We start from the raw sequence: 25,089 nt of genomic DNA on the forward strand, positions 1-25,089 counted from the left end.
ATTAAGATAATACGTTAAAATAATATGGTAAAACACACCAATGTGCAATGTCAAGCGGCAAAATGAGCTGTTTTGTACAGATACGGATGAGACCGGAAACGAGACCCATAATATTTACAAATGGCCTCGCACGCTCTTACGGCAAAAATAAGGTGGATAATCCTTTTTAACCAAATCAGTGTAGTTCACGAACAAGAACACAAACACAACTGCTTTATGTAGACAACGCCACTTTTATTTGAAACACTGTAAATCAAAATAATACTACTGCACAGACGTCATACAGCACCAACAGTACGACACGTTTGAGTTGAATCTATCAGAGGCAGATGCTTTAATATGTCAGTGATTTCAGAAACTGTGCTTCACCATACTCCAAGCGGAGTGGAATCATTCAGGCGCTGCTGCTGGAGAGAGGAAGTGAAATGCTTGTCTCTAGATTCTAGAGGTCTATGTGCTGGTCCTACATCAGTGAGAGTCAGTTACTTGTACACACACTTTATGCATGCTCAGTAAACAACGGCCACTATCCAGGGTTTACATCAGTTTTTTTCCTGATCAGGTTCAACAGTACAGTGTGTGCCTCTAAAAAGCAGAATCTCTCTCTTTTACTGTACACTGAAAAAAACAAAACATTTTTGACTCACACCGCACTCTTCATGATACAAAAAAGTACTCAAATGTCAAAAAGGTGAGCGGTACAAAGCAGGAGAAATGTACTTGAAATGAAGACCACTACTCCATTATTTAAAACCGTGATAGCACTGTATGTTTTACAAAAATAAAAACTAAAATATAAAAAATGAGACTCATTTGCAGTCTCATTGTTAAAAGTAAGCTGCATATTAGTCAATAAATATATATGTGTGTATATATATATATATATATATAGAGTCTACATATGATCTTCTCATACATCTTATTATGATTTAATAAATTATGACAGTGGTATAGCAAGCTTTGGCAAAGAGTAATAAAATGGTTAGCGTTCACTTAAAGGAACAGTTCACTCAAAAATATAAATTTTTTTCATCATACTCACCCTCATGTTGTTGCAAATCCATAAGATTTCTCATTCATCTTCGAAACACAAATGAAGATATTTTGAATGAAACCTAAGGGATGTTTGTCTCTCTATTGAAAGCGAGTTTCCATTTACCATATTTGAGATACTGTTGAGGTCAAAAGTTTACATACACCTTGCAGAATCTGATGCATTAAGGGGTGTAAACTTTTGAACAGAATGAAGAATATGTACATTTTTCCTATTTTGCCTAAATATCATATTTGTTTCATTTAGTACTGCTCTTCAGAAGCTACAGAAAATACTTGCATGTTTCCCAGAAGACAAAGTAAGTTCAATTTTGAAAAGATCTCAAAATCACACAGTCATTGTTGGAAAGGGTTCAAATGCACAAAAATGCTGGAAAACTAAAGAATTTGTGAGACCTGAGGGACCTGAGTTTTTCTGAAGAACAGCGGGCAGTTTAACTGTTCAGGACAAACAAGGGTCTCATGAACAACTATCACTTAACAAAAAAAGGAATGAAGAATATGAAAACTTTTGAACAGGGTCAATTTTATAAATTCACCTATTATTTTCTCTTGCAGACTGTATGTAAATGTCTTTTATGTAAAATATCTTCAGTATTAAATAAAATCATGTCTCTTCAAAGGACCTTAATTACACGACTCAATTTATATGAATTACTTTTAGAATATTTTGAAGCTTTGGTCGAACTTTCAATGGAGGGACAGAAATCTCTCAGGTTTCATTAGAAACATTTTTCTTGTGTTTTTAAGATGAACGAAAGTTTTACGAGTTTAGAACGTCATGAGGTTGAGGTAAATGGTGACAGTTTTCATTTTTGGGTAACTATTCCTTCAGTATGCATTGAGCTATGTAAGTTCATTATTCAAGAGTTCAGCTTGACTAATATCAAATATCATGTCCCTTTGAAAAATATCTTTCAGACCAGCTAATGAAGAAAAATGCAGTCGATTGGAGACGAGGAAGATAATATGTGCACGTAAAAATGTTTCAGTGCATGTTTTGATCACTGGCCGTTTGACTAGAGTGACGCGTTACACAGGAAGCATCTCTGAACGACACTACAGAATTAAACACACGGAGAGTTTATTAAGATTTTCAACAGGAGCATTTGAGCTTCGTGTTTAACAAGTGACAGTCGCACAGAGGGTTCCTCAGCTTCCCTTAAATTACGTAGGCAATCCCACTTTGACTCGTATGGGACTTTATGAAAGTCTGAGGCACTACAGCGAGAGCATGCTGAGACGCGGTGAAGGACACACGTATGGGGGAGCCACCCGTTCTGTGTTTCCTTCAAGGCTCAGGCACATGTGGAGCTCCCACCTCTAGAGGAGTGCCAGGGTGAGGAAGAGTCCCCGGGCTCCCCCTCCACACATCAACTGTTTCCTGTGTATCAAAGAACTCATCCGGCTCCTCAGGGGTGAGCGGGGTCTGGGCGCTGGAGCCGGCCTCTGAGCTGCTCTCTCTGAGCTCCAGAAGCACAGGCAGCGAGCTGGGCAGCCCACAGAAGGACTCCGTTGGCGGACTATCGGCCAAGTGCGAGGGCTCCGCGGGAGCCGGACTTGGCGCTTCATCACAGCAGGGGCTTTCCGTCGGACACTGGCCTGCAGAGTCTGTTTCGTCCACTGCTATTTCACTGGGTCTCTCCAGGATGGGGGATGGTATGGAGGGGTGGGGGTCCTCAGAGGGGAGGCTGGTTTCAGTGCCACTGAGAGCAGACGTAGAGGACACGCAGTGGCTGTTGTTGTGAGGGGCTGAGTGGATCTCCTCGCTGCTCTGCGGCGTGAGGGTGATCTTCTCACTGAAGCTGAAGCGTGGGGAGGTGTCAGCCGTGGTGGGAGACGAGGGCCCGGCGCTTGACACCGTACTGGAGGGACCACTGCTGTCTGCATGGAGAAACACACACAAACACACACATTATTTGGCTCGTTTTGCAATAGAGGTGCCATTTGTGTCTCTCATATATACATGTGTGTGTCTAAAAAATGACTTGAATAGCTTTTACTATGTGTTACTATATTTGTTTTTCTAAAAGCATCAACAAAAATTCCGTAACTTTACTTTAAAGCGAACCCCGGGAGACTCGTATGGTTGAATATAACGTAAATGATGTATATGTAGCATAAATCCATGAAAGATTTACGTTAATTAAAAAAAAAATCCACATTGTTTTATACATATTTTGGAACAATGTGAGCGCCATTATTTCAATGACATGAAATGGTTGCACTCCACAATTATGGAAAACACTTTACAGTAAACTTGAATAAAACTTACATCATGTATTTCAATATATTTGTAATTACAAATTAGTAATGAAGCTTTAAGTTGGTACTTTTATAATATTATTATTAACTTTAAAAGTCATGAAATAACACACTAGGTAAAATTATAATCAAGCACTTTAATATGTTAGTCAAATCAAAATACTTTATTAAGTCTGATAAAAAAATATTATTACAACATACATTTAAGATATACTTTAATTTGAGATTATTAAAAACTGCACTTTTCTTTAAAACAGTCATGAAAGTTTATTTTCTTTAGGGTAGACTTAAGTAGCCTTTTATTAATATTATTAATATTATATTATCTGCAAGTGCAGTTTTTGATTAAGATTAGAAGTACACTACAAGTGCACCTTAAATACACTAAAGTGCAACTCGCTAGATTCAACTTTTTTTTTTACAAGGGGTAAAATAATACTTCGATACAAGTTATAGCCTCATTTTGTGTTTAAAACATCAGCACTTCTAATATAACCTTGCAAAGTAAACAACTCATAACTAAAAAAGTTTGTAGAAATATAAACAATAAATTCTCCTTCTAAGAAGCACAATCTTGAGCATAAGGCTTGCCATGTCAAATCACACTGTCAACCTCTTTACTGCCAACCTTGTTACTTTGCTGAAGGCAATAATCATATCCCAACATACAGGGGTGGGCAATATAACCAAAATCTTATATCACAATATGAGTCATTTTACACTATATCACAATATAGTTACTTTGCTTTAAATAAGATCTTTATGATATCAAAGTGTTGTCAATAATACAAAAAAAAAAAAAAAAAAAAAAAAAACTCAAGCTCACTGAAGACAAGTAAACAGCCAGTGATTAAAAAAAGAATTAGAAACTAATTACAATCAATATGACAAAAAACAAAAACAAAAAAACAATAGAACAAATAAACAAGAAATGCTACATTTCATTGTATAAAGCAAAGAAATCTGACCCTGGACCATTGATACATTTTTTTAAATTGAGATTTATACAAGCCCTCCATTGATGTAATATTGTTATAAGACAATATTTGGCTGAGATACAACTATATGAAAATCTGGAATCTGAGAGTGCAAAAAAAAAAAAAATCTAAATATTGAGAAAATCCCCTTTAAAGTTGTCCAAATGAAGTTCTTAGCAATGCATATTACTAATCAAAAACTAAGTTTTGTTATATCTACAGTAGGAAATTTACAAAATATCTTCATTAAGCATGATCTTTACTTAATATCCTAATGATTTTTGGCATAAAAGAAAAATCAATAATTTTGACCCCATACAATGTTTTGTTGGCTATTGCTACAAATATACCCATGCTACTTAAGATTGGTTTTGTGGTCCACGGTCACAAATGTATAAAAACACTGCATATTCTTTACTGTGTAAATTAAATATTTATTTCTTATTATTAAAGTTAAGAGTCAAGAGCAGTGAGAGATTTTCCCTCATTCTAACATGACAAACAGAATGAATACTAGACTGCTGTCACTTTAAGAGCTGCCCGGATCCAATATACTGTTACACGTTTTCTTTCTCAGCTGTTTGCTTTCACTTAACACCAAAATTACGGGGTTTATGAGGATACTTGCAAAGACAGGCAATTTGACACATACAAGTGTGTGTATTTAACCGTTCAACGCCTATAAAGCAGCAAAAATAATTGCGCTCTTGCTCTCTTCACGTGTCTGACAGCTCTCAGCTTTCTCTTGTCTCTTTCACTGACGATTGCGTTTTAAGGGCTTAAAATTACTTGTTTTTTAACCACAATGCAAAAAAACGTGTACAAACCATACATTTTCGTGACCATGTAGCACAGAAACGTCACATGAGCGCGTAACCGTAATAAAGACGAAAAATCCAAAAAATCCAAAATCAGTATCAGTTGACGAATTTCTACTGGTTAATTGTTTCCACCAGTTTATCGCCCACCCCTACCACCATACATGAAAATTTACGAATCTAGCTTGCAAATATTTGTGATATTTGTTACTACTTAAACATCATTTGTACATCTGGCCCATCCAACATTTCTAACATGTTTGCACAATGGCTGAGTGCCGAGAGAATTTTCTCCATGTGAAGTAGCTAAAGACAGCAATACTCACACCAGGGTGGCCGATCAGAGCGCTGGCGCATTGAAACAGAGGAGGACAGCACTCTGTGAGGGATGTAAGAGTCCCCTGCGGGCTGGTTGTGGGAGTCAAACATGGCAGAGAGAGCTACAGGAGAGAAGACAAACACACATACAGTTAGGACACAAGTGTCAGTATCAAAAGAACTGAGACTGACCTAAAATTGTCTTAAACGTGTGCCATGTTAGCAGAGGCATAGCAATAGGGCAGGTGAGACAGGCAATTGCCTGGGGCCCCGCATTTTGAGGGGGCCCCCGACAGCTGACCATTTGAACAATCTGAAATGCCATTATTAAAAACATACACGTAACATGAAGCAGCCCCCCTAGAGGGCTGGATGTGCTTGCTTTTTTTTCATGATGCGTCAGCCGCGGTTTTCAAACTGGCACAGCAGCACTTATTACTAGGCTTTTTTAAAAATGAAAAGGACTTATTTATCTGGCAGCCAAAAGCGAAAAAATAAACAAGAAGAGGAGGAAAAGAGGAAACATGACAGCGGTAAGTTAAGCGATGGAGATAATGATCATTAATGACTTAATGATATGACAAACCAATGTTTTTGTTGTTCCAGCTTATTTTCGTTTTTCTAGATTGTCTCATTTCTAATTTGTACTATTTCTAATAGTTACTAGCTAGAGTTAGACTTACTGTAGCAGCAGCATGTATTTCATGCAGGTATTAATAGGCTGCAATAGAATAGGTGATAATGTTAATGAGGTGAACACTTCCCTCCAAAGGCAAAGTGCAGTAACTATGCGAACACTGAAACTGAGAAAAATACCTTTAAAGTTTTTTGACAGCTAGTCAAACACTCTTGTTTCTCTGAAACGGGACAAAATTGAACCAGGAGACTTTGCCACGAGACAAAACAGTTGTCACAAAGTCCATTTTAAGCCTCAATTCAATTTTGACCAAATGTGTAGTTACTGTACTTTGCTTTTGGAGGGCAGAACATCAAACTTGGCAAGTTTTGATACTGTGTTTTGCTGCCAGTGGAGAGCTCACAAAACAATTTAAATAAATATCATTACATTTACTTAGTTGACATTTTTATTTAGCTTTTCTACATTAAAATAGTTGAGTTAACATAATTAGTTGTCAACTAACAATGAACTAATAGTCAATATTCTACACAGTGACCAAATATTTTGTATAGGGTTTAAAACTGAAGTCTAACCAGGCCAAACATGAGCCTGATGAACTTGTTCTCAAGCCATGTATTTGCAGTGTGGGCAGTTGCATTGTTTTGTTGGGAGGAAAAAAAATCTTTAGATAAAAAAAAACAATTGAATGGAATATACGAAGGTCTTTGGATATGGAGGACATAGTGACAGCATTTGCTGTAGCTAAGGCTCGTAAGCACAATTTTTAAGGTGACATTCCATTACTGTAAATAAGAAGATTGTTCTGTATCTTTAAGGTTTTAGATTAATATTTTGTTAAAGAATATGCACTTTGTTTAAAAAAATAAACCATTTATGTTATATTATGTGTTTTGACTACTTTTTGTATGTTGTATAAATGTATATTTAGGTAACAAAGATATATTAACGAAATAATCTTTTAAAAGGGCCTCATCTATTAATTTGCATGTTACTCTGCATGTTAGAGTGGTGCTACGGGCATTACCTCTAGTTGTCCTGGTGTGGGAATCTCCTGCATTCTCACACACTGTCGTCAGGAACTCGTTGACTTGTTTAAGTGAGAGGGAGTTGTGAAGGGTCTCGAGGGGGTAGATGGAGGGCACCATAGAGCAGCCTTCAAAACCTGCAGATGAGAGAATTGATGAGAGAAGACAGTCCTCTATCCAGGCATCAGTATGCACTCAGAGTGACATAACAGTCCATTACCACTGAACCAATGTCAATAGTCATTCCCCCTACTGCCAAACCCTTGTTAGTGACAGAATCACAGTCAAAAGCGGGAAACATTCAGACACACTGTACACGCACACAAACAAAACCACCACATCCACGTAAAATTCATTCAATGCTTATTATGTATCAGTCTCAATCTACATTTAAAAATTTAAAAAAGACAATTACACATTTTGGTAGTAATTTCACACAGCTTTAAGGAAAACAAAAAAGTTCATTTAATTAGTTGTTAGAATCTCTACACACTTCTTTTAGTTGAAAAACCACACTCTTATTGTAGATTAAAGCAACACACGTAAATTAGCAGGGAGCTGGCAGAGACAATAATAATAAAACAGGAATGAATGAGAACTGCACCTATGGATCATCATGTAATCAGTGCATGAGATACTTATGATCACGTATGTTTATTATGAAAATGACCCTGGATTCTGAAGAATGTAGTAAAATTAAAAAACAAAAACAAATAATAACAATGTGCATGTATGATTATGTATGTAGTAATAGACGATTAAATAATTATTGTGAAAAATGTGAAAATTGAAAACCCTCTGGACGAGAGAATTACAGTATTTTATTTTTCAAATCCCTGGAAGCCTGTGGCATGCAAATCATATGCCACTATCATGCATTTCAGTCATTTTTTGACACGTCAGAGAGCCGATGCGACTGTAAGCTGACACAGTTGCAATTGGATGCCACTGGCATGCATCTGCCACACCACACACCCCAACACACAGCAGTGAGATATCACTCTTAAATGCATCTCCATCCTCTTCTGTACAGTGTGCTAAATTTAGCATGTTTAAATCTGTTCTGTTCATTTTATGAATACTGTTCTGAATAGTTTTCAAGAGTATCAACCTATCAAAACGAGCAATTTTTTATTAAATCTGACTGGACCTTTAAAAAAAGTCATTTACAATCTTTTGTATGGTGGAATTAACTTCTCTCAAAAAGTCTAAAATAACACCTAAGAAGCAATCATATGGTAGGCTAGAGGTAAAAACTTTTTTTTTTATTCTATTTTGTTCTCTTTTATTATGAGAGGAACTGAATGTACTACACTGACATTCAAAAGTTTGAGGTCAGTAAGACTGAAAATGTTTTTGAGAAGTCTATAGTTCTCACCAAGGTGGCATTTATTTAATCAAAAATACTGTAAAACGGCTATATTTTAAAATATTATTACAATTCAAAAATAACTGTTTTTTTTATTTTAATAAATTTGAAAAAAGTAATGTATTCCTCTAATGCAAAGCTAAATTTTTAGCAGCCATTAGTTTAGTCTTTAGTGTCACACAATCCTTCAGAAATCATTCTAATATGTTCATTTGGTGCTTTAGAAACATTTCTTACTATTATCAGTGCTTAAAACAGTTAAAACAAACAAAAATAAAACCTTACTGACCCCACATTTTAAAATGGTGGTGTACACATTGAAGGGAACACTATTGAAGTCCATTTTCGCCACTGAATAAAAAAAGGTTATTGTGACTTTTTAATCTCACAATTTATTCTCAGTATTGCATGATACAAACTCACAGTCGTAAGAAATAAAGTCAGAATTGCAAGATAAAAACTAAATTCTGACCTTTTTCTCAGAATTGTGATATAAACTGATATAAATTAGAGTTATAGTCAGAAGTGCGAGATATAAACTCGCAGTTGAGAATTATAAAGTCAAATGCGTGATAAAACTCACAATTCTGACTTTTTTCTCAGAATTGCATGATATAAACTCACAATTGCGAGTTATAAAGTCAGAACTGCAAGATATAAACTCACAGTTTTGACTTTCTCAGAATTGCGTGATATGAACTCACAATTGCATAAAAATAGTCACAATCACAAGATAACAACTCAATTCTGACTTTTTTTGCTCAGAATTACGTGATATAAACTCACAATTGCGAGTTAGAGTTAGAAATGCAAGATATAAACTTGCAAGTGCAAGTTATAGTCAGAATCGACTTTTTTTTTTTCCAATATTGAGATATAAACTCGCAATTGCGAGTTTTAAAGTCAGAATTGCAAGACACAAACTCACAATTCGGACTTTTTTCTCAGAAGTGCATGATATAAACTCAAAATTTCGAGAAATAAAGTCAGAATCGCAAGATAAAAAGTCTGACTGTTTTAAAGTTAGAATTGTGAGATATGAACTTGCAATCCTGAGAAAAAGTCACAATAGCAAAACAGAAACACGCAATTCTGAGAAAAAAGTCAGAATTGTGAATATTTCTTAGAATTGTGACTGTCTGGCAAATCTCACTTTATAACTTTATATCACGCAATTCTGAGAAAAGAACAACTGCAAAATATAAACTTACAATTCTTTTTTTCTCAGAATTGCAAGTTTTGCAATATCTGATTTTATATCTACATCTCACAATTCTGAGAAAAAGTCAGAATTGCGAGAAAAAAGGCTGAATTGTGAGGTAAAGTGACAATTAACCTTTTTTTTTAATTCAGTGGCGGAAACCGACTTCCATTAAAAAACAGCTTAGGAGGTGAATTACAGTCATTTAAAAAAAATGATATTTACTATTTTAAGGCCAAAACACAAGATTAAATCACAATTATTTTTTATTTACCTAATATTGCTAAAAAAGACAACCTCTATCAACTTCGATAAAGTAAAAAAAAAAAAAAAAAAAAAAGAGCGTGTGTCATTGCAAGCTGCTTTTCCAAAAAACACAAGCATGCTTCAAACAGCAGAGGCACTAGAGCAAAGCTAAGGCGGCTGTGGTAGCGGCCATTACTGCAGTCACGGCACAGCAGGGCACGGAGGGACCTCCGCAGGGCTGACCGTAGAGGTACTCTAGTGGGTCCTGGCCAGAGATTAACCAGTTGCGGAAGAGGCGGAGATGGTAGGAGCACTGATGGAGGTGGTGGGCAAAAGCACTGTCCAAACAGAACGGGTGGCCAATATTGGGGTCGGTGGAAAAGCGCCTCAGCAGCTGGGCTACCTGGTGCTCTTCTAGGGGTTCTGAGGAAGAAGAGGCAGAGCAGGGAAGAGAAGATTGGGGAGTAGGGGGTTTGAAAAGCAGACGGGTGAGGGCGGGGGTCCTTATGGGGACATTGTGGACAGAGATTACCGTTTCATTACTTAGCATGCTATCAGAAAAAACCCCACAACAAATCTGGCAGGGTTTATTTAAACACATCTAAACAAAGGTGAGTTAGCCTGAGCGACGTCACCAGCAGATAAACCCAAGCAAACACACAGCATCACTTAAGTCCATTGTAGTCCACAGCCTTCATTCACAAACAATGTCCTCTTGGTCAACATCCATTGATTAAGGCACAAGACCACAAGGGATTCAAGGAACAACTCACTAAGCTATACACAGAAACGGACTACATATCCACATTGACATCTAGAACTTAGCAAATCTATTTTTCCTGAGCGTGCATATGGACACTGTGTAGTTAGGCCCAGACGATTAACTCAATCGACCTGGTTGAATTAAAGCTGCGGTGGGGCAAAGATCTATCATTACCTGAGCCAGACCACCATAGAGGTGGTTGAACCGCCATGGCAGACGTGTCATCCTGTGTGCCTAAAGTGAATAAAGTGCTCAGAGGAGTCAAACATCACACCCCTATTAAACTACACTATGAGGTTGTCACATTATTACAAAGTAAATACACAAAAACTTTGGGGTCAGTAGGACTTTTTTTCTTTGAAAGAAATAAACCAATTTGGAGTAGACATCACAGTTACGTTACTTGCAGCTGTGCACACACTGTATGGAAGAAAAACACTGGTAACAAGTGGAGAAAAACAGGTAAAATCCATGGAATAAGAGGAAAAAAATATATTGTTGCGCCTTTGAATGTCATTTCAAACTACATGCAGATCTTTAAACAGACAGACTATCGATGAAACCTGCTGTGATTACCCTACTTTTAAAGCAAAAAAAAAAAAAAAAACTTTAGGTCTAAACAATAGGTCTACATAATATTCACATATGCAGTTTATAGGGGACATATTGTTTTAGCCCTACAGTTAAAGCATGAAATACTATTTAAACCTATATATTAACATTATATATTAACAGATAAAAACTCAAAATTCCAACTTTTTCTCAGAATTCCATGATTAAAACTTGCTATTGCAATTGACTTTTTTTCTGCAGAATTGTGAGATATAAAGTCCAATTCTGAGAGGGAAAAAAGATATATCCTCAGAATCACAAGTTTGTTTCACAATTCATGACATAACTCACAATTGGGTGTTATGAATTCAGAATTGTGAGATATAGACTTGCAATTCTGAGGAAAAAAATCACAATTGCAAGACATAAACACGCAATTCTGAGAAAAAAAGTCAATCGCAAGATAAAAACTCACAATTCTGCCTCTTTTTTTGCAACTGCGAGTTTGTATCTCGCAATTCTGACTTTTCTCACAATAGTGAAGTTTTCCCTCAGAATTGTGAGATATAAACTTGCAATTACTTAAAAAAAAACTTTATTTCCATGGCTTCCATAGACGGCTACTTTAAAACTGGCATTTTCTGCCACCAGATAGGCTCTGCCCACAAAAAACACAATCACGGTTTGCAAACACCGAAATTGCACTATACTTTTTCAGGAAGGATTTATTCAACTGACCAACATTGATAGTAAAGCCATTTATAATATTACAAAAGGTCACCATTTCAAATAAATGCTGTTCTTTTAAACTTTGTTCATCAAAGAATGCTGCCAAAATGTATAATTTCTGTAAAAATATTAAGCAGCACAACTGTTTTTAGCATTGATAATAATAAGAAATCAGCATATCAATGGCTGCTGAAAATCTTTTACCACCATATTTTAAAATATATTACAAGATTAAAAAATGTATTTCAAACTGTAATGATATGACTGTTTTTATAGTATTTTGATCAAATAAACGCAGTCTTGGTGAGCATAAAAGACTTAATCTTACTGACCCCAAACTTCTCAGCACAAGTGATGAGTAGATTTTTTTACCATACCACCACTTTTCATAATGTTGCTGATTGTTACAAATATTGTTTTTTAACCTTTATTTAAATATTTAATTATTTCATTAAAAAAATTAAATGATTACATATTTTATTTCAAAAATTAAAAAATATTATAAACCTAATTGCCAGATTTACTAACAGCTTGTGTCTGTCAGGATTTACTAAAGACGCACAGTGAAGAATTAGCTTTCAAAAAGGTGTGAAATCAGTTCACTTTTGTGCCTGACCTTACTGAATATGCATCTGTAGGAGTTTCTCTTTTAGACACAAAATTTATGGGGGCGAGAGTATTAAAATGAATCACGCAACGCAATTTTTGGCTGTGCTTGTCATTAGTAAATCACACACAGAATTTCCCCTTCCATTGGTGGTTTTTTGGGATTGCACTCTAATGCTGCGTTCACACTGCCCAAAACGTCAGCGTCAGTTGCGGCAAGATTACATGTAAAGTCTATGGTTGAGTCCGTCAGAGGCTCTGCGGTGCGTTGTGTGCGTTGGATCCGTCAACTATTCAAGCGCTACCTGCGTTTCAAGCGTCAACGCAGCAAACGCAAGCAACGCAGAAGTTCAGCTAGCTGAACTTTTGACGGACTTGACGCACTTGACACAGTGCGTCAACCAATCAGAGCGTCTCACTGTAGCGACGTCACCACACGTATCTTGAATGCAGCGGGAGCAGAAAAATAACATTTTCAACAATGGAAGAAAAAAGCTCATTGTAGACGTCTGCAATCACAGAGAATTGTATGATTCCTCCTCGTTGTTGTATAAAGTTAGGAATGAAAAGGAACTTGCTTGGATGAAGATCGCTGAAGAGATCTGGATGTCAGGTCAAATCTTTTCTCAACGTAATTATTTCCCATTTCGTTAGCTAGCGAAACATGGTCATGAGAAGATTCAAAAATGTCCAGTCCCTACTAGTTTGCCATGGTTTATTCAGGGGAAGTGTGCAAAAAGCGGTGGAGGAGTCTGAGGGACAGAGCGTTGCCTGACGTGTGCGGTGTGAACGCACCAAAAAGCAAGCGTTGCAAGCTTCAACGTACATGCGTCAAACTAGATGCGTTGGGAGCGTTGCCTGACGCAGACAAAGTGTGCGGTGTGAGCGCAGCATAAGACCAATTTTCCCTGTTTAGTAAATCTGGCCTAATTATTATTTGTGTACAGTTTTGTTGTAAAAGATGTTAAAGGTTGTATCAGCGATTCTAGCCTGAAACATAAAGTGTCACATTCAGCTGACCTTTCTTCACGATCCACTCGCTGCCTGCCCCATAAATTGGCTGTAAAAAAAAAAAACGCATCTCTGTGGTCAGCCTAGGGTTCGAGATATGCCAAAAAAAAACAATGGTGCTACCAACCATTCCACAGAAAAACAAACAGTGTTCCAACCAATCACCGTCAGGGGGTTGGTGTTGTGGACTTTCGCTCTGCCTCCCTCACATCCCTGCACCAGTACGAAAGTCCACAACACCAACCCCCTGACGGTGATTGGTTGGAACACTGTTTGTTTTTCTGTGGAATGGTTGGTAGCACCGTTGTTTTTTTGGCATATCTCGGACCCTAGGCTGACCACAGAGGCACGTTTTTTTTTTACAGCCAATTTATGGGTCAGGCAGCGAGCGGATCGTGAAGAAAGGTCAGCTGAATGTGACACTTTATGTTTCAGGCTTGAAATCGCTGATACAACCTTTAATGCAGTTTATAAAGGATAATCTGTTTAGATTGACCTATTGAAAAAAACACATGAGTGCATACCTAAGTCATAACCAGTGCTTCCAACACAAACACACACATTTGATTTTATATCAAGGAAAAGTTCACCCAAAAATGAAAATTACCCCATGATTTACTCACCCTCAAATCATCCTATGTGTATAAGTTTTAAAAATGGATTTTTTTTTACACAAAAGCATAAATTTACTTTGTGTGGAGTACTTTTTATGATGATGGATGCACTTTATTTTGATTCAAAATCTCGACCACCATTCACTGTCATTATAAAGATTGGAAAATCAAGGACATTTTTAATATAACTCTGATTGTATTTGTTTAAAAGAAGAAGGTCATATACATCTAGATGGCATGAGGGTAAATCATGGGGTAATTTTTATTTTTGGGTGAACTTTCCCTTTAACTCAGTTAATTATACTTGCTACACCCTACACTACACCTACTCCTTACATAAAACCTTTTTGATTTTAATTAAGACATTATATGGTCTCTTTATTAAGCCGTTTCATCATGTGTACCATTGGGAGGTGTCCACAACGTAGATGATTACAGGTTTAACTATCCTTGTGGGGACACTTGATCCTCACCTGACCCGCATATGCACACACTTTACCAGGAAAACACAAAAATATAATGATTAGACTGAATTAACTAAATTTGTTTAAAGTGTGCACACTGATTTCAGAGACATGAAGTAAATGACATAATTAGGTTGGACGGAGGGCTGCTACGTGAAAGGTTTTGCGAGCTGGATGTCTTGGAATGTGTGGTGGGTAGAGTGTGTGGGATCTGGCAGGGAATGGGATTGTGTGGGTGGATCAGGGACCATCTTTAAGCTCTGCCTGAGATGTACTGAACACATACAGAACTGTGTCCAAATACACCTACATAACACACTGCAGTGATCCTCATTACTTCACAAGCAGTACTTTTGCATTGTTCTTGACCTTTGTTATGACCTCCATTCAGGTTTGTTTATGCTAGACAACATCTCCGGATATCCTCTTCATCCCAACATATGCAAGACCGAGAGAAAACACTGATCTTAACCATCAACATGCAGTTTATACACAGCACATGTGTCTATCAATGAAGTGTAGAGAACCACAGAAGACACTGGCTGGTGCATCCGTATTCGCAAGTGTGGAAGTTATTGTATTCACATCAACTAAAGATGTCTTTTTCAATTTGAAAGAAATGTTTAGTCTTTGTCATTTGTGGCATTTCACTTCTTGGCTTCATAGCCCAACATTTACAACATTTAACAGTCACAATTCACAACCACATTCATTTTAAATAAAATTAGAGAGAAGATTAATGGAGTAAAACAGTGACACGTAAACAATTTCCCTGTGGACAGTTACTTTAAATACTTTCAAATCAAAAATACTGTCCAAAAGTACCAGAGCAATGACAACTGTTGACAGGGGAAGGGTTTAGTCATTGGTGTGCTGTCCAGAAGTGGTTCAGATTCATTATCTTGAATATCTATTCATAATTGCACATTGCAAAAAAACATTGTCTTAATCAGTATTATCATTTTATTCAGTAGGAATAACAAAACATTCTTATCATGTGCTAAATTTAGCTACTTTAAAACACTGCATAAAACATTGCAACTCGATTGCAGAGAATACAGTTGAGGTCAAAAGTTTACATACACCCTGCAGAATCTGCAAAATATAAATTATTTTAGCAAAATAAGAGGGATCATACAAAATGCATGTTATTTTTTGTTTTAGTACTGACCTGAATAAGATATTTCACATAAAAGACGCTTACATATAGTTCACAAGAGAAAATAATAGTTGAATTTATAAAAATGACTCTGCTCAAAAGTTTACATACGCTTGATTCTTAGTACTGTGTTGTTACCTGAATGATCCACAATTGTGTTTTTCTGTTTACTTATAGTTGTTCATGAGTCCCTTGTTTGTCCTAAACAGTAAAACTGCCCCATGTTCTTCAGAAAAATCATTCAGGTCTAACAAATTCTTTGGTTTTCAGCAATTTTGTGTATTTGAACTCTTTCCAACAATGACTGTATGATTTTGAGATCCATATTTTCACACTGATTTAGTACTGCCCTTCAGAACCTACAGAAGATACTTAGATGTTTCCCAGAAGACAAAATAAGTGTTTTAACCTTCTAATAGTTGCATAGGAGTCCCTCAGTTGTCCTCAGTGTGAAAATACGGATCTCAAAATCATATAGTCATTGTTGGAAAGAGTTCAAATGCACAAAATTGCTGAAAATCCAAAGAATTGGTGGGACCTAAAAGATTTTTCTGAAGAACAGCTGGCAGTTTAACTGTTCAGGACAAACAAGGGACTCATAAACAACTATCACTAAACAAAACCAAAAAAAAAGGCTGCGGATCAAGAATCAGGGTTATTTTTATAAATTCAACTATTATTTTCTCTTGTGGACTACATGTAAACATCTTTTATGTAAAATATCTTACTCAGGTCAGTATTAAATAAAAAAATAACATGCATTTTGTATGATTCATCCAATTTTGGTTAAATAATTAACATTTTGCAGATTCTGCAAGGTATGTAAACTTTTGATCTCAACTGTATATTTTGAATGAACTTTCTCTCTGACATACACTATTGTTCAAAAGTTTGGGTTCAGAAAGGTTGAAAACAAAGGCTATTATTGTCGCCAAGGCTACATTTATTTGAGCAAGAATACAAAAATTGTGAAATATTATTGCAATTTAAAACAACCGTTTTTAATTTGAATATATTTTAAAATGTAATTTATTAATGTGATGCAAAGCTGAAATTTCAGCAGCTATTACTTCATTCTTCAGTGTCACATGATCCTTCAGAAATCATTCTATTATGCTGTTTTGGTTCTCAAGTAACTTTTCGCATCACCATCAATACTGAAGATGTGCTGCTTAATATTTTTGTGGAAACTGATATTATTTCCAACAAAACAGTTTTGTAACAAATGTCTTTATCACTTTTATTCAGGAAGGATGCATTCAATCGATCAAAAGTATTAAAGGGATAGTTCACCCAAAAATGAAAATTTGATGTTTATCTGCTTACCCCCAGGGCATCCAAGATGTAGGTGACTTTGTTTCCTCAGAAAAACACAAACGAAGATTTTTAACGAAAACCGGTGCAGTCTGCCAGCCTTATCATGGACGTGAATGGGCACCAGACCTTTAAAAGTAAACAAAAACATGCACAGACAAATCCAAATTACACCCTGCGGCTCGTGATGATACATTGATGTCCTAAGACACGAAATGATCGGTTTTTGTGAGAAACTGAACAGTATTTATATCATTTTTTACCTTTGATACACAGTCACGTCCATCTGTCATGAGCACGAGTTTGGCATCAGTCACGTCACATGTGCACGCGCTCTGTTGTAGAATACGCAAACTCCGGAAGCCGCGATCTGTCGCATGTATACGACACTCATTGTTTACACAGTGCACAGAGATTGTGGGTATAGCGGCTATTCAAAATGGTAATTACTTGTGCGTATCCTGATTGTTTAAACCGATTTAAAGCTAAAAGATTACGTTTGCTTGTGCAAACTCATCCGGGACTTTACACTGATTTCCCCTTACGGCGTTTGCGTATTCTACGACAGAGCGCGTGCTCATGTGACGTGACTGATGCCAAACTCGTGCTCATGACAGATGGACGTGGCTATGTATCAAAGGTAAAAAATAATATAAATACTGTTCAGTTTCTCGCAAAAACCGATCGTTTCGTGTCTTAAGACATCAATGTATCGTCACGAGTCACAGGGTGTAATTTGGATTTGTCTGTGCATGTTTTTGTTTACTTTTAAAGGTCTGGTGCCCATTCACGTCCATGATAAGGCTGGCAGACTGCACCGGTTTTCGTTAAAAATCTTCGTTTGTGTTTTTCTGAGGAAACAAAGTCACCTACATCTTGGATGCCCTGGGGGTAAGCAGATAAACATCAAATTTTCATTTTTGGGTGAACTATCCCTTTAATTTCTTTCAAGAAAACAAATGTACTAACCCCAGACTTTTGAACAGTAGTGTATATTATGTAATCTTGCTTCCCAAAAGTAAAACAAGACAAAAATACTGATTAAGAGCATGATTTTTTTGCAGTGTAATGCACCCACCTTCCCACAGATTTGTGCACATACAATCACAGAACACAAACACGTGCTGAAACTCATTCACACAACAGTCATCCGTAACTGATTAACACTGAGTCACTAGGTGAGAGTGAGAGTTGTCCGCAGGAAATTGAAGATAGCGATAGTGGTGTATGTGGAAAAGGTTTGAGACTTTGTTGAATGGTTAAAAAGATGATGAAACTGGAGAGGTCGAAGGAAACATGGCAGAAATCACGTGAAAACAAAACGAAACCAACAAAAATTTCTAAAATGAAAAGAGTTTCCATTGACATGCAAAACAAAGGGAGGTGGAGGAAGTGGAAATATACTTGAAGAGAAGCAGACGTACCATTAGTCGGATGCTTTGCAAACGACACAGAAAATCTCTTTACTGCCGGCATAGACAACAACTCTGAGGAAATAAAAAAGGTCACTAGAGTTACCATATTTTACAGTACACCTGTAAAGGATGGGGATGGTGTTACAGAGCTGAAGGTGTAAGACTGTCAAAGATAGTAGGGTGAGGAGTGTAGGGCTGGGTTTCTACTGGGACTACAGACTCAAAAACACTGGGACAGAAAGCAAGAGAGCAGCGTTTAGCTAAGGGATGAGAATGTTCCTTAATATAATAGAAAGATGTTAATTTCACAGATGGGTTCACTGAGGCTATTCCTAGCTCAGACAAAACAACTCCTAAAAACAATGACACAAAAAAAAAACAGATCTTTATCCTAACTGCTTAAATGCCTTCACAGAGTAATGAGTAAATCTATTTATAACACTTTGGCTACAGTAATATTTTCGGCTTGCCAGGCACCAGGCACTTCTCTACTATAAATACAGATGCCATCTTATCAGACGTCATCTCTCAGAACAAACAAAATGGTGGACAGAAGCATGAAAAACTGGAGACGGTCAGATCGACCCCTTGCTTCTGTAATATAAGCAGCTCTGAGAGCCTGTAGTGTAACAGCACATGCCTTCACAGGACGCAACCACACACAACAGTGAAGACAAAGAGACTGGGGATTGTGTTCGATGACCGGCCAGTCCTAGAGAGCGGCCAGAGATTATAACAGAGGCTAATAAGGTTAAATGAACAGGCTCAAGTATACGATAGCAACAAATGAGAGAGTAAAGTTATTACTGCAAAACGGCAGTAAACAAAACAAGACAAAACAAATGGAAACTCAAACAAGGAGAACTCCAAACAATGTCACACTGACACCTTGTGGACAAAAGGTTTCACCACGAGCGTACAAACTGAACATTCTGGAAGGAATTGGGATGTGAGAGCATTCCAATATAGACTGGAGACAATGAAGATTCAATGCAGTTTCAGATAAGATTTCAAATTAGACTGAAATCCAAAGCTAATAGCTACTAATCAAATAAAGTGCTGGGTTTAATACTCAAATAATGGGTAACACTTCACAATAAGGTTCAGTCCATTAACATTACATATCAACACTAACAATTACAGTATGTAGTCTTTTTTACAGTATGTATTAATTTAGGTAATTATTATTGTTCATTGTTAATTCAAGTTTCTTCATAGTAGTGTTGGATTTATTTTGTAATGTTACAAATGTATTGTTAATTCCTACATATACAATTAACCGAGATTAATAAATGCTGTAATATTATTTAGTGTTTTTTTATATTAGCTACTGCATTAACTAGTTTTACACTTTGAACCTTAATAGTGATACAAATGCAATATACACTACTGTTCTAAAGATTGTTTTTTTTTTTTAAAGTAAACCCTTATTTAGCAAAGATGCACTGAATTGATCAAAAGTGAGTGTAAATGCATTTACAGTGCCTTGCAAACGTATTCATACCCCGACGTTGTTTTTTAATATTTTGTTATGTTGCTGCCTTATTTGAAACTGCTTTAAATTACCTTTTTTCCACATCAATCCACTCCATACACCATTATGACAAAGCAAAAACAGAACTGTCACAACTTCGTAAATGTATTAAAAATAACAAATTGAAATAAGTACGTTACGTAAGTAGCTGAAATACCTTTACAGCCTGAAGTCTTTTTGGGTATGACGTAACAAGCTTTGTACATCAGCACTTGGCAATTATCTGCCATTTTTCTCCTCACCTCTTCACCGTCAGGTTAGATGGGGGCAGACACATTTTCAGGCTTCTCCAGAATTGTTTGATTGGGTTCAAGCCCAGACTCTGGCTGGACCACTCTATAACATTAACAGAGTTGTCTATAAGCCTCTCTTGTTGTGTGCCTGGGATCATTATTCTATTGGAAGGTGAACATTCTACCCAGTCTGAAGTTCTGAATGCTCTGGACTGGGTTTTCATTAAGGCTATCTCTATGTTTTGCTGTGGTAAGCTTTCCTTCTATTCTCTCTGACAAGTCTCTGCCGATGAAAAACCAGCACACTTTTCTTTTGGGATGGTACTCTCCAGGTGATGAGCTCCAAACATAAAGCTTGGGAATGAGGTTCATAAGACAAAATAATCTTGTTTCTCACAGTGTGAGGGTCTTTCAGGTGCTTTATTTGCAAATTCCAAGTGTATTTTCATGTGTTTTCACTGAGGAGAAGATTGAGTTTGGTCACACTGCCACAAAGCCTAGATCAGTGGAGTGTTGCAGTGATGTTTGTCTATCTGTAGGTTTCTCTCATCTGCATATATGATCATGGAGCTCAACTAGAGTGACCATTAGGTTCTTGGACACCACTATAACCAAAGGTCTTTTCCATCATTTGTTTAGTTTGGCCAGGAGGCCAGCTCTAGGAAGAGTCCTGGTTGTTTCAAACTTCTTTCATTAAGGGAACGGAGACTACATGCTTCTGTGAACATTCAATGCAGCACAATTTTTTTCTAAACTCTTTCCCAGATGTGTGCCTTGATGCAGTCCCGTCTCTGAGCTCTACAGGCAGTTCTTTTGACCTCAGGGCTTGGTTTTTGCTCTGATATGCATTTTCAGCTGTTAGACCGTTTATTAAGACGTGTGTTTAGTGTATGGTGTGTAGATTGATGTGGGGAAAAAAAATAATTTAAAGCAGTTGAACATAAGGCAGCAACATATCAAAATGTGAATATAATGCAGGGGTATGAATACTTTTGCAAGGCACGCTATAATATTACAAAAGATTTCTATTTCAAATAAATCCTGTTCTTTTAAACTTTCTAGCAATTAAATCCTGAAAAATGTATCAGGGTTTCCACAAAAATACTTTGCAGCACAGCTTTTTTAACATTCAGGAAAATGCTACAATAAGAAAAGTTTCTTGAGCACTAAATCAGCATATTAAAATGATTTCTGAAGGACCATGCTACAACAGGAATAAATTACACTGTAAAATACATTGTAGATAAATATAATTTATGGAAAACAGTTATTTTAAAATGTCACATTTCACATTATTACTGTTTTTACTGTATTTTCTTTAAAAAACATTAAAAAATGTAAAACTTTTGAACAGTAGTGTATCTGAGAGTGAATTGTAAAAAGTGATCATGTAGCAAATACCGCCTTTATATTGTGGAAGGCAAGGTTTTATATTCAATTTGCTGTTCAGAAAATCCACATTTTTACCATGTTTTTGCTTTTTTGAATTCCTGCAGTGGTACATAAACATATGTTTCCAATTAAATGATGTCAAAAATAAAACTCTGCTCACAAAATATGACAAATGACAAGAAACAAAGACATAATTTCTGAAAGACAATGAATGGCACTAGACTCCATGAGTTTTTGGACACCACACATTTAAGACCATGAAAATGAACCAGACGTGAAATGGTGAATATGACAGCAAGATGTGTGATACACCATCAGGACCTGATGCAACGAAAGTCCTTAACCCACATTTACAGGAAGTGCCCTAAACTATAGTTTCTACCTTCTAAACTTTTACATTATCTCTATGAGAGAAAGAGCTGGACTGAGCACATACCGTCTTTATAGGTCAAACTGCCCGAGGAGAATTTTTTGCGGTGTGTGCGTGCGTAGTCCTGAAGGTTGGGGGCACTAGAGGAGCCCCCCAGGACGGTGGTGCTGAAGAGACCAGCGCACTGAGAGCCTGCAGAGGGGGTTAGATCATGGAATTAGTGAGCACACCAACCACATGCACTTATTAATCAAAACACAACAGTTACTGCAGAGGGAGTGAGAGGATTATAAAGTCATAATATATGACTCGTGCCAAAACCGTTACAATTTGGCGGACATCAATGACAGAGGCTAGTAGAGCAAAGTCTTATTAACAAAAGACAGAAGCAATGTTCTTGCCAGGGAAATGTTCATAAAAGTATAAACCGTATATCTATTAGGAACAATTATGAGAAAAAAAAGTGAAATGGCAAATGAGTTGGGTATATGAGTATCAGTGAACGCCAGCGTTCACGTGTCATTGATCGTAAATATATAAACAGCCGTTCAAAAGTTTGGGACTTGTAATGTAACAGTAATATTGCAAAATGTAATTACAATATAAAATAATGGTTTCTGTTTTTATATACTTTATACTTTATTCCTTTGATGCAAATCTGAATTTTCATCAGCCATTAGTCTAGTCTTAAGTGTCACATAATCCTTCAGAAATCATTCTAAAAAGCAGATTTATTATTAGAACTATCTACAGTCAAACCAAAAATTATTCAGACACCAGATATAATTTTTGATTTTCTTTTACTAGTGGGTGCAGGACATTATATAGTTAATTTATGTAAGTGAGAATAGCTAAATAAAGTAAACTGTGACATATTATACCCAAAAATTCTTCATACAGTGGACTACCAGTAAAATTAATAAACATTTGGGACCATAAATTTGATTTGACACTTTGACCTGGCTATGTTTTGTTACATACCTTTCTATCAAAGTTATCTGACATTATCAAGATGAATTAGTTCTGACACAGCTTAACTTTTGAGTTCTTGTCATATTTTATAACCATTTTCTATCTAAACTATAGGGAATAAACTGTGATAATGTGAGAAATTTTGAAGGTATCTGAATAGATTTTGGTTTGACTTTAATTTATTTGTTATCAAGATAAATTTGTTCATACAAAGTTTAACTCTGAGCTCTTGCTATATTTTATTATCATTTTCTAAACTATAGTGAATAAACTGTGATAATGTGAGAAATGTTGAAGGTGTCTGATGTTGCCAACAGTAATATTTTTTTTGGAACCTGTGATTTTTTTTTTAGGATTCTTTGATGAATAAAAAGTTAAAAAGAACAGAACTTATTCAAAATATAAATTATTTTCTAACAATATAGTCTGCTATCACTTTTAATCAATTTAACACATCCTTGCTAAATAGAAGTATGCATTTTTTTCAAATAAAAAAAGAAGTATATTGAATGTATATTGTTGTGTATAAACCTTTCTATTTTAAATAAATGCTGTTCTTTTTATTTGTCAAAGAACCCTATAAAGTACCACAGGTTTCAAAAAAAATATTAAGCAGCACAACTGTTTTCAACATTGATAATAAACCAGCATATTAGAATGATTTCTGAAATATCCTTCGACACTGAGGACTGGAGTAATGATGCTGAATATCCAGCTTTGATCACGGGAATAAATTTGATTTTAATATATATTGAAAAAGAAAAGCATTACTTTACATTGTAATAATATTTCACAATATTACATTTTTTTCTGTATTTTAATCAAATAAACACAGCCTTGATGAGCATAAGAAACTTCTTTAAAAATCTTACTAATCCCAAACTATTGAACAGCAGTGTATAATTACACAAATTAATCATTTTAAATCTATTGATAGTAAGGTATGAAATATGTCTGACTGCATGCAGGTTTATTTACACCCTTGTCAAATGTGTTTTTTCCATGCAAATCTTTCATGTTTTATAACTGCAGTAAATTCATGCCACCTTTTTCATAGGTTAGGTCTTTGTGTAAAGATAACCAACTAAACGGTCACCAGGGATCACTGCACTAGTTTTAAATAGAGCAGAATGATCCCTCCAAGATGTCTAAAAATGAACAGCGTCCCACTCCCACACAAAAAAACTCCATCTCTATTTTGCTCCAAAATGGGTATCCACACCAATTTCTTTGGTAATGTCAATGAATGCAGTCAACGAATGGATTTTACACCTGAAGTAACATGCAATATAGTGTTCCCTTGGATTCAAAGGGTGATTTCCTGTCAGGGAGAAGAGATAAACAGCAGTTGTTGAGGCTGAGTGAAGGACAGACACACGATACCAACCTAATCCGCTCTGCTTCATCTCTGGAGACTGACGTGAGCAGGAGGGGAAGAGGCGATAGCTGCCCCCTTTAGAGGACGAGCTTTCCGACAGGACCTGTGCAGACACAAATGAAGCACTTAAATCATAGTACATAAAACCCAGCCTGACTCTGTCAGCTTGACACCACAGAGATTTATAAAAGCATTTTTAAAGCACACTGTTCAATGGTTGGCATAGTAGGTGGAAGAGTGCGATACCTCCATGGAGCCAGTCTTGCGATTCCGGATCAGAGGGGATTTCCTCTGGGTGCTGATGGCCTCTGAAAGAGGCAAAGCGCGGTCTGGCTCATCTCGTACAAGATTTTCCAAACTACCAGGGTCTGTTTGCTTCTGGTCATTCTGTGTGAACACACAAAAACATAGACATTCAGCGAACAAACCTATCAATCTATTCTAATACATAATGAGAAAATGAAACAAAGCAAAGTCTGTATACTTCAGCAGAGGCTGGTCGGAAGCCAAAGCCCATTGGAGCGCTCTCCTCCTCAGATACTTTGACCCCAGGGCTGAAATGCAGTTCCACATGGAAGCGCTCTTCAGAGGATGGGTCCTGAGTTAACACAATATCACACTTGTCACATTTCTTTGAAGTGCTCTGGTGAGACTACACAGCCCCCACTCAA

At 36.5% G+C, this 25,089-nt stretch overlaps 1 protein-coding gene across 3 annotated transcripts in view; it reads right to left on the minus strand.

Annotated features, from left to right (window-relative positions):
• Nucleotides 1-213: 213 nt before the first annotated feature.
• The window catches only part of ppip5k1a (diphosphoinositol pentakisphosphate kinase 1a), a 55,775-nt gene continuing 30,899 nt past the window's right edge, over nt 214-25,089 (minus strand). Inside the window, exons 23-31 of one of the 3 annotated variants that reach the window (XM_073835959.1) lie at nt 24,903-25,016; nt 24,665-24,805; nt 24,428-24,521; nt 22,135-22,260; nt 18,549-18,611; nt 10,156-10,335; nt 7,096-7,233; nt 5,440-5,553; nt 214-2,937 (exon numbers count right to left, since the gene is read on the minus strand). In XM_073835959.1, the coding sequence (XP_073692060.1) occupies nt 2,345-2,937; nt 5,440-5,553; nt 7,096-7,233; nt 10,156-10,335; nt 18,549-18,611; nt 22,135-22,260; nt 24,428-24,521; nt 24,665-24,805; nt 24,903-25,016 (1,563 nt within the window). In that variant the 3' untranslated portion in view covers nt 214-2,344. The remainder of the gene's footprint in view (nt 2,938-5,439; nt 5,554-7,095; nt 7,234-10,155; nt 10,336-18,548; nt 18,612-22,134; nt 22,261-24,427; nt 24,522-24,664; nt 24,806-24,902; nt 25,017-25,089) is intronic. The other 2 variants (XM_073835957.1, XM_073835958.1) reach the window with 2 other exon arrangements.

This window comes from Garra rufa, chromosome 3 (genome assembly GCF_049309525.1).
Source record: "Garra rufa chromosome 3, GarRuf1.0, whole genome shotgun sequence".
NCBI lineage: Eukaryota > Metazoa > Chordata > Actinopteri > Cypriniformes > Cyprinidae > Garra > Garra rufa.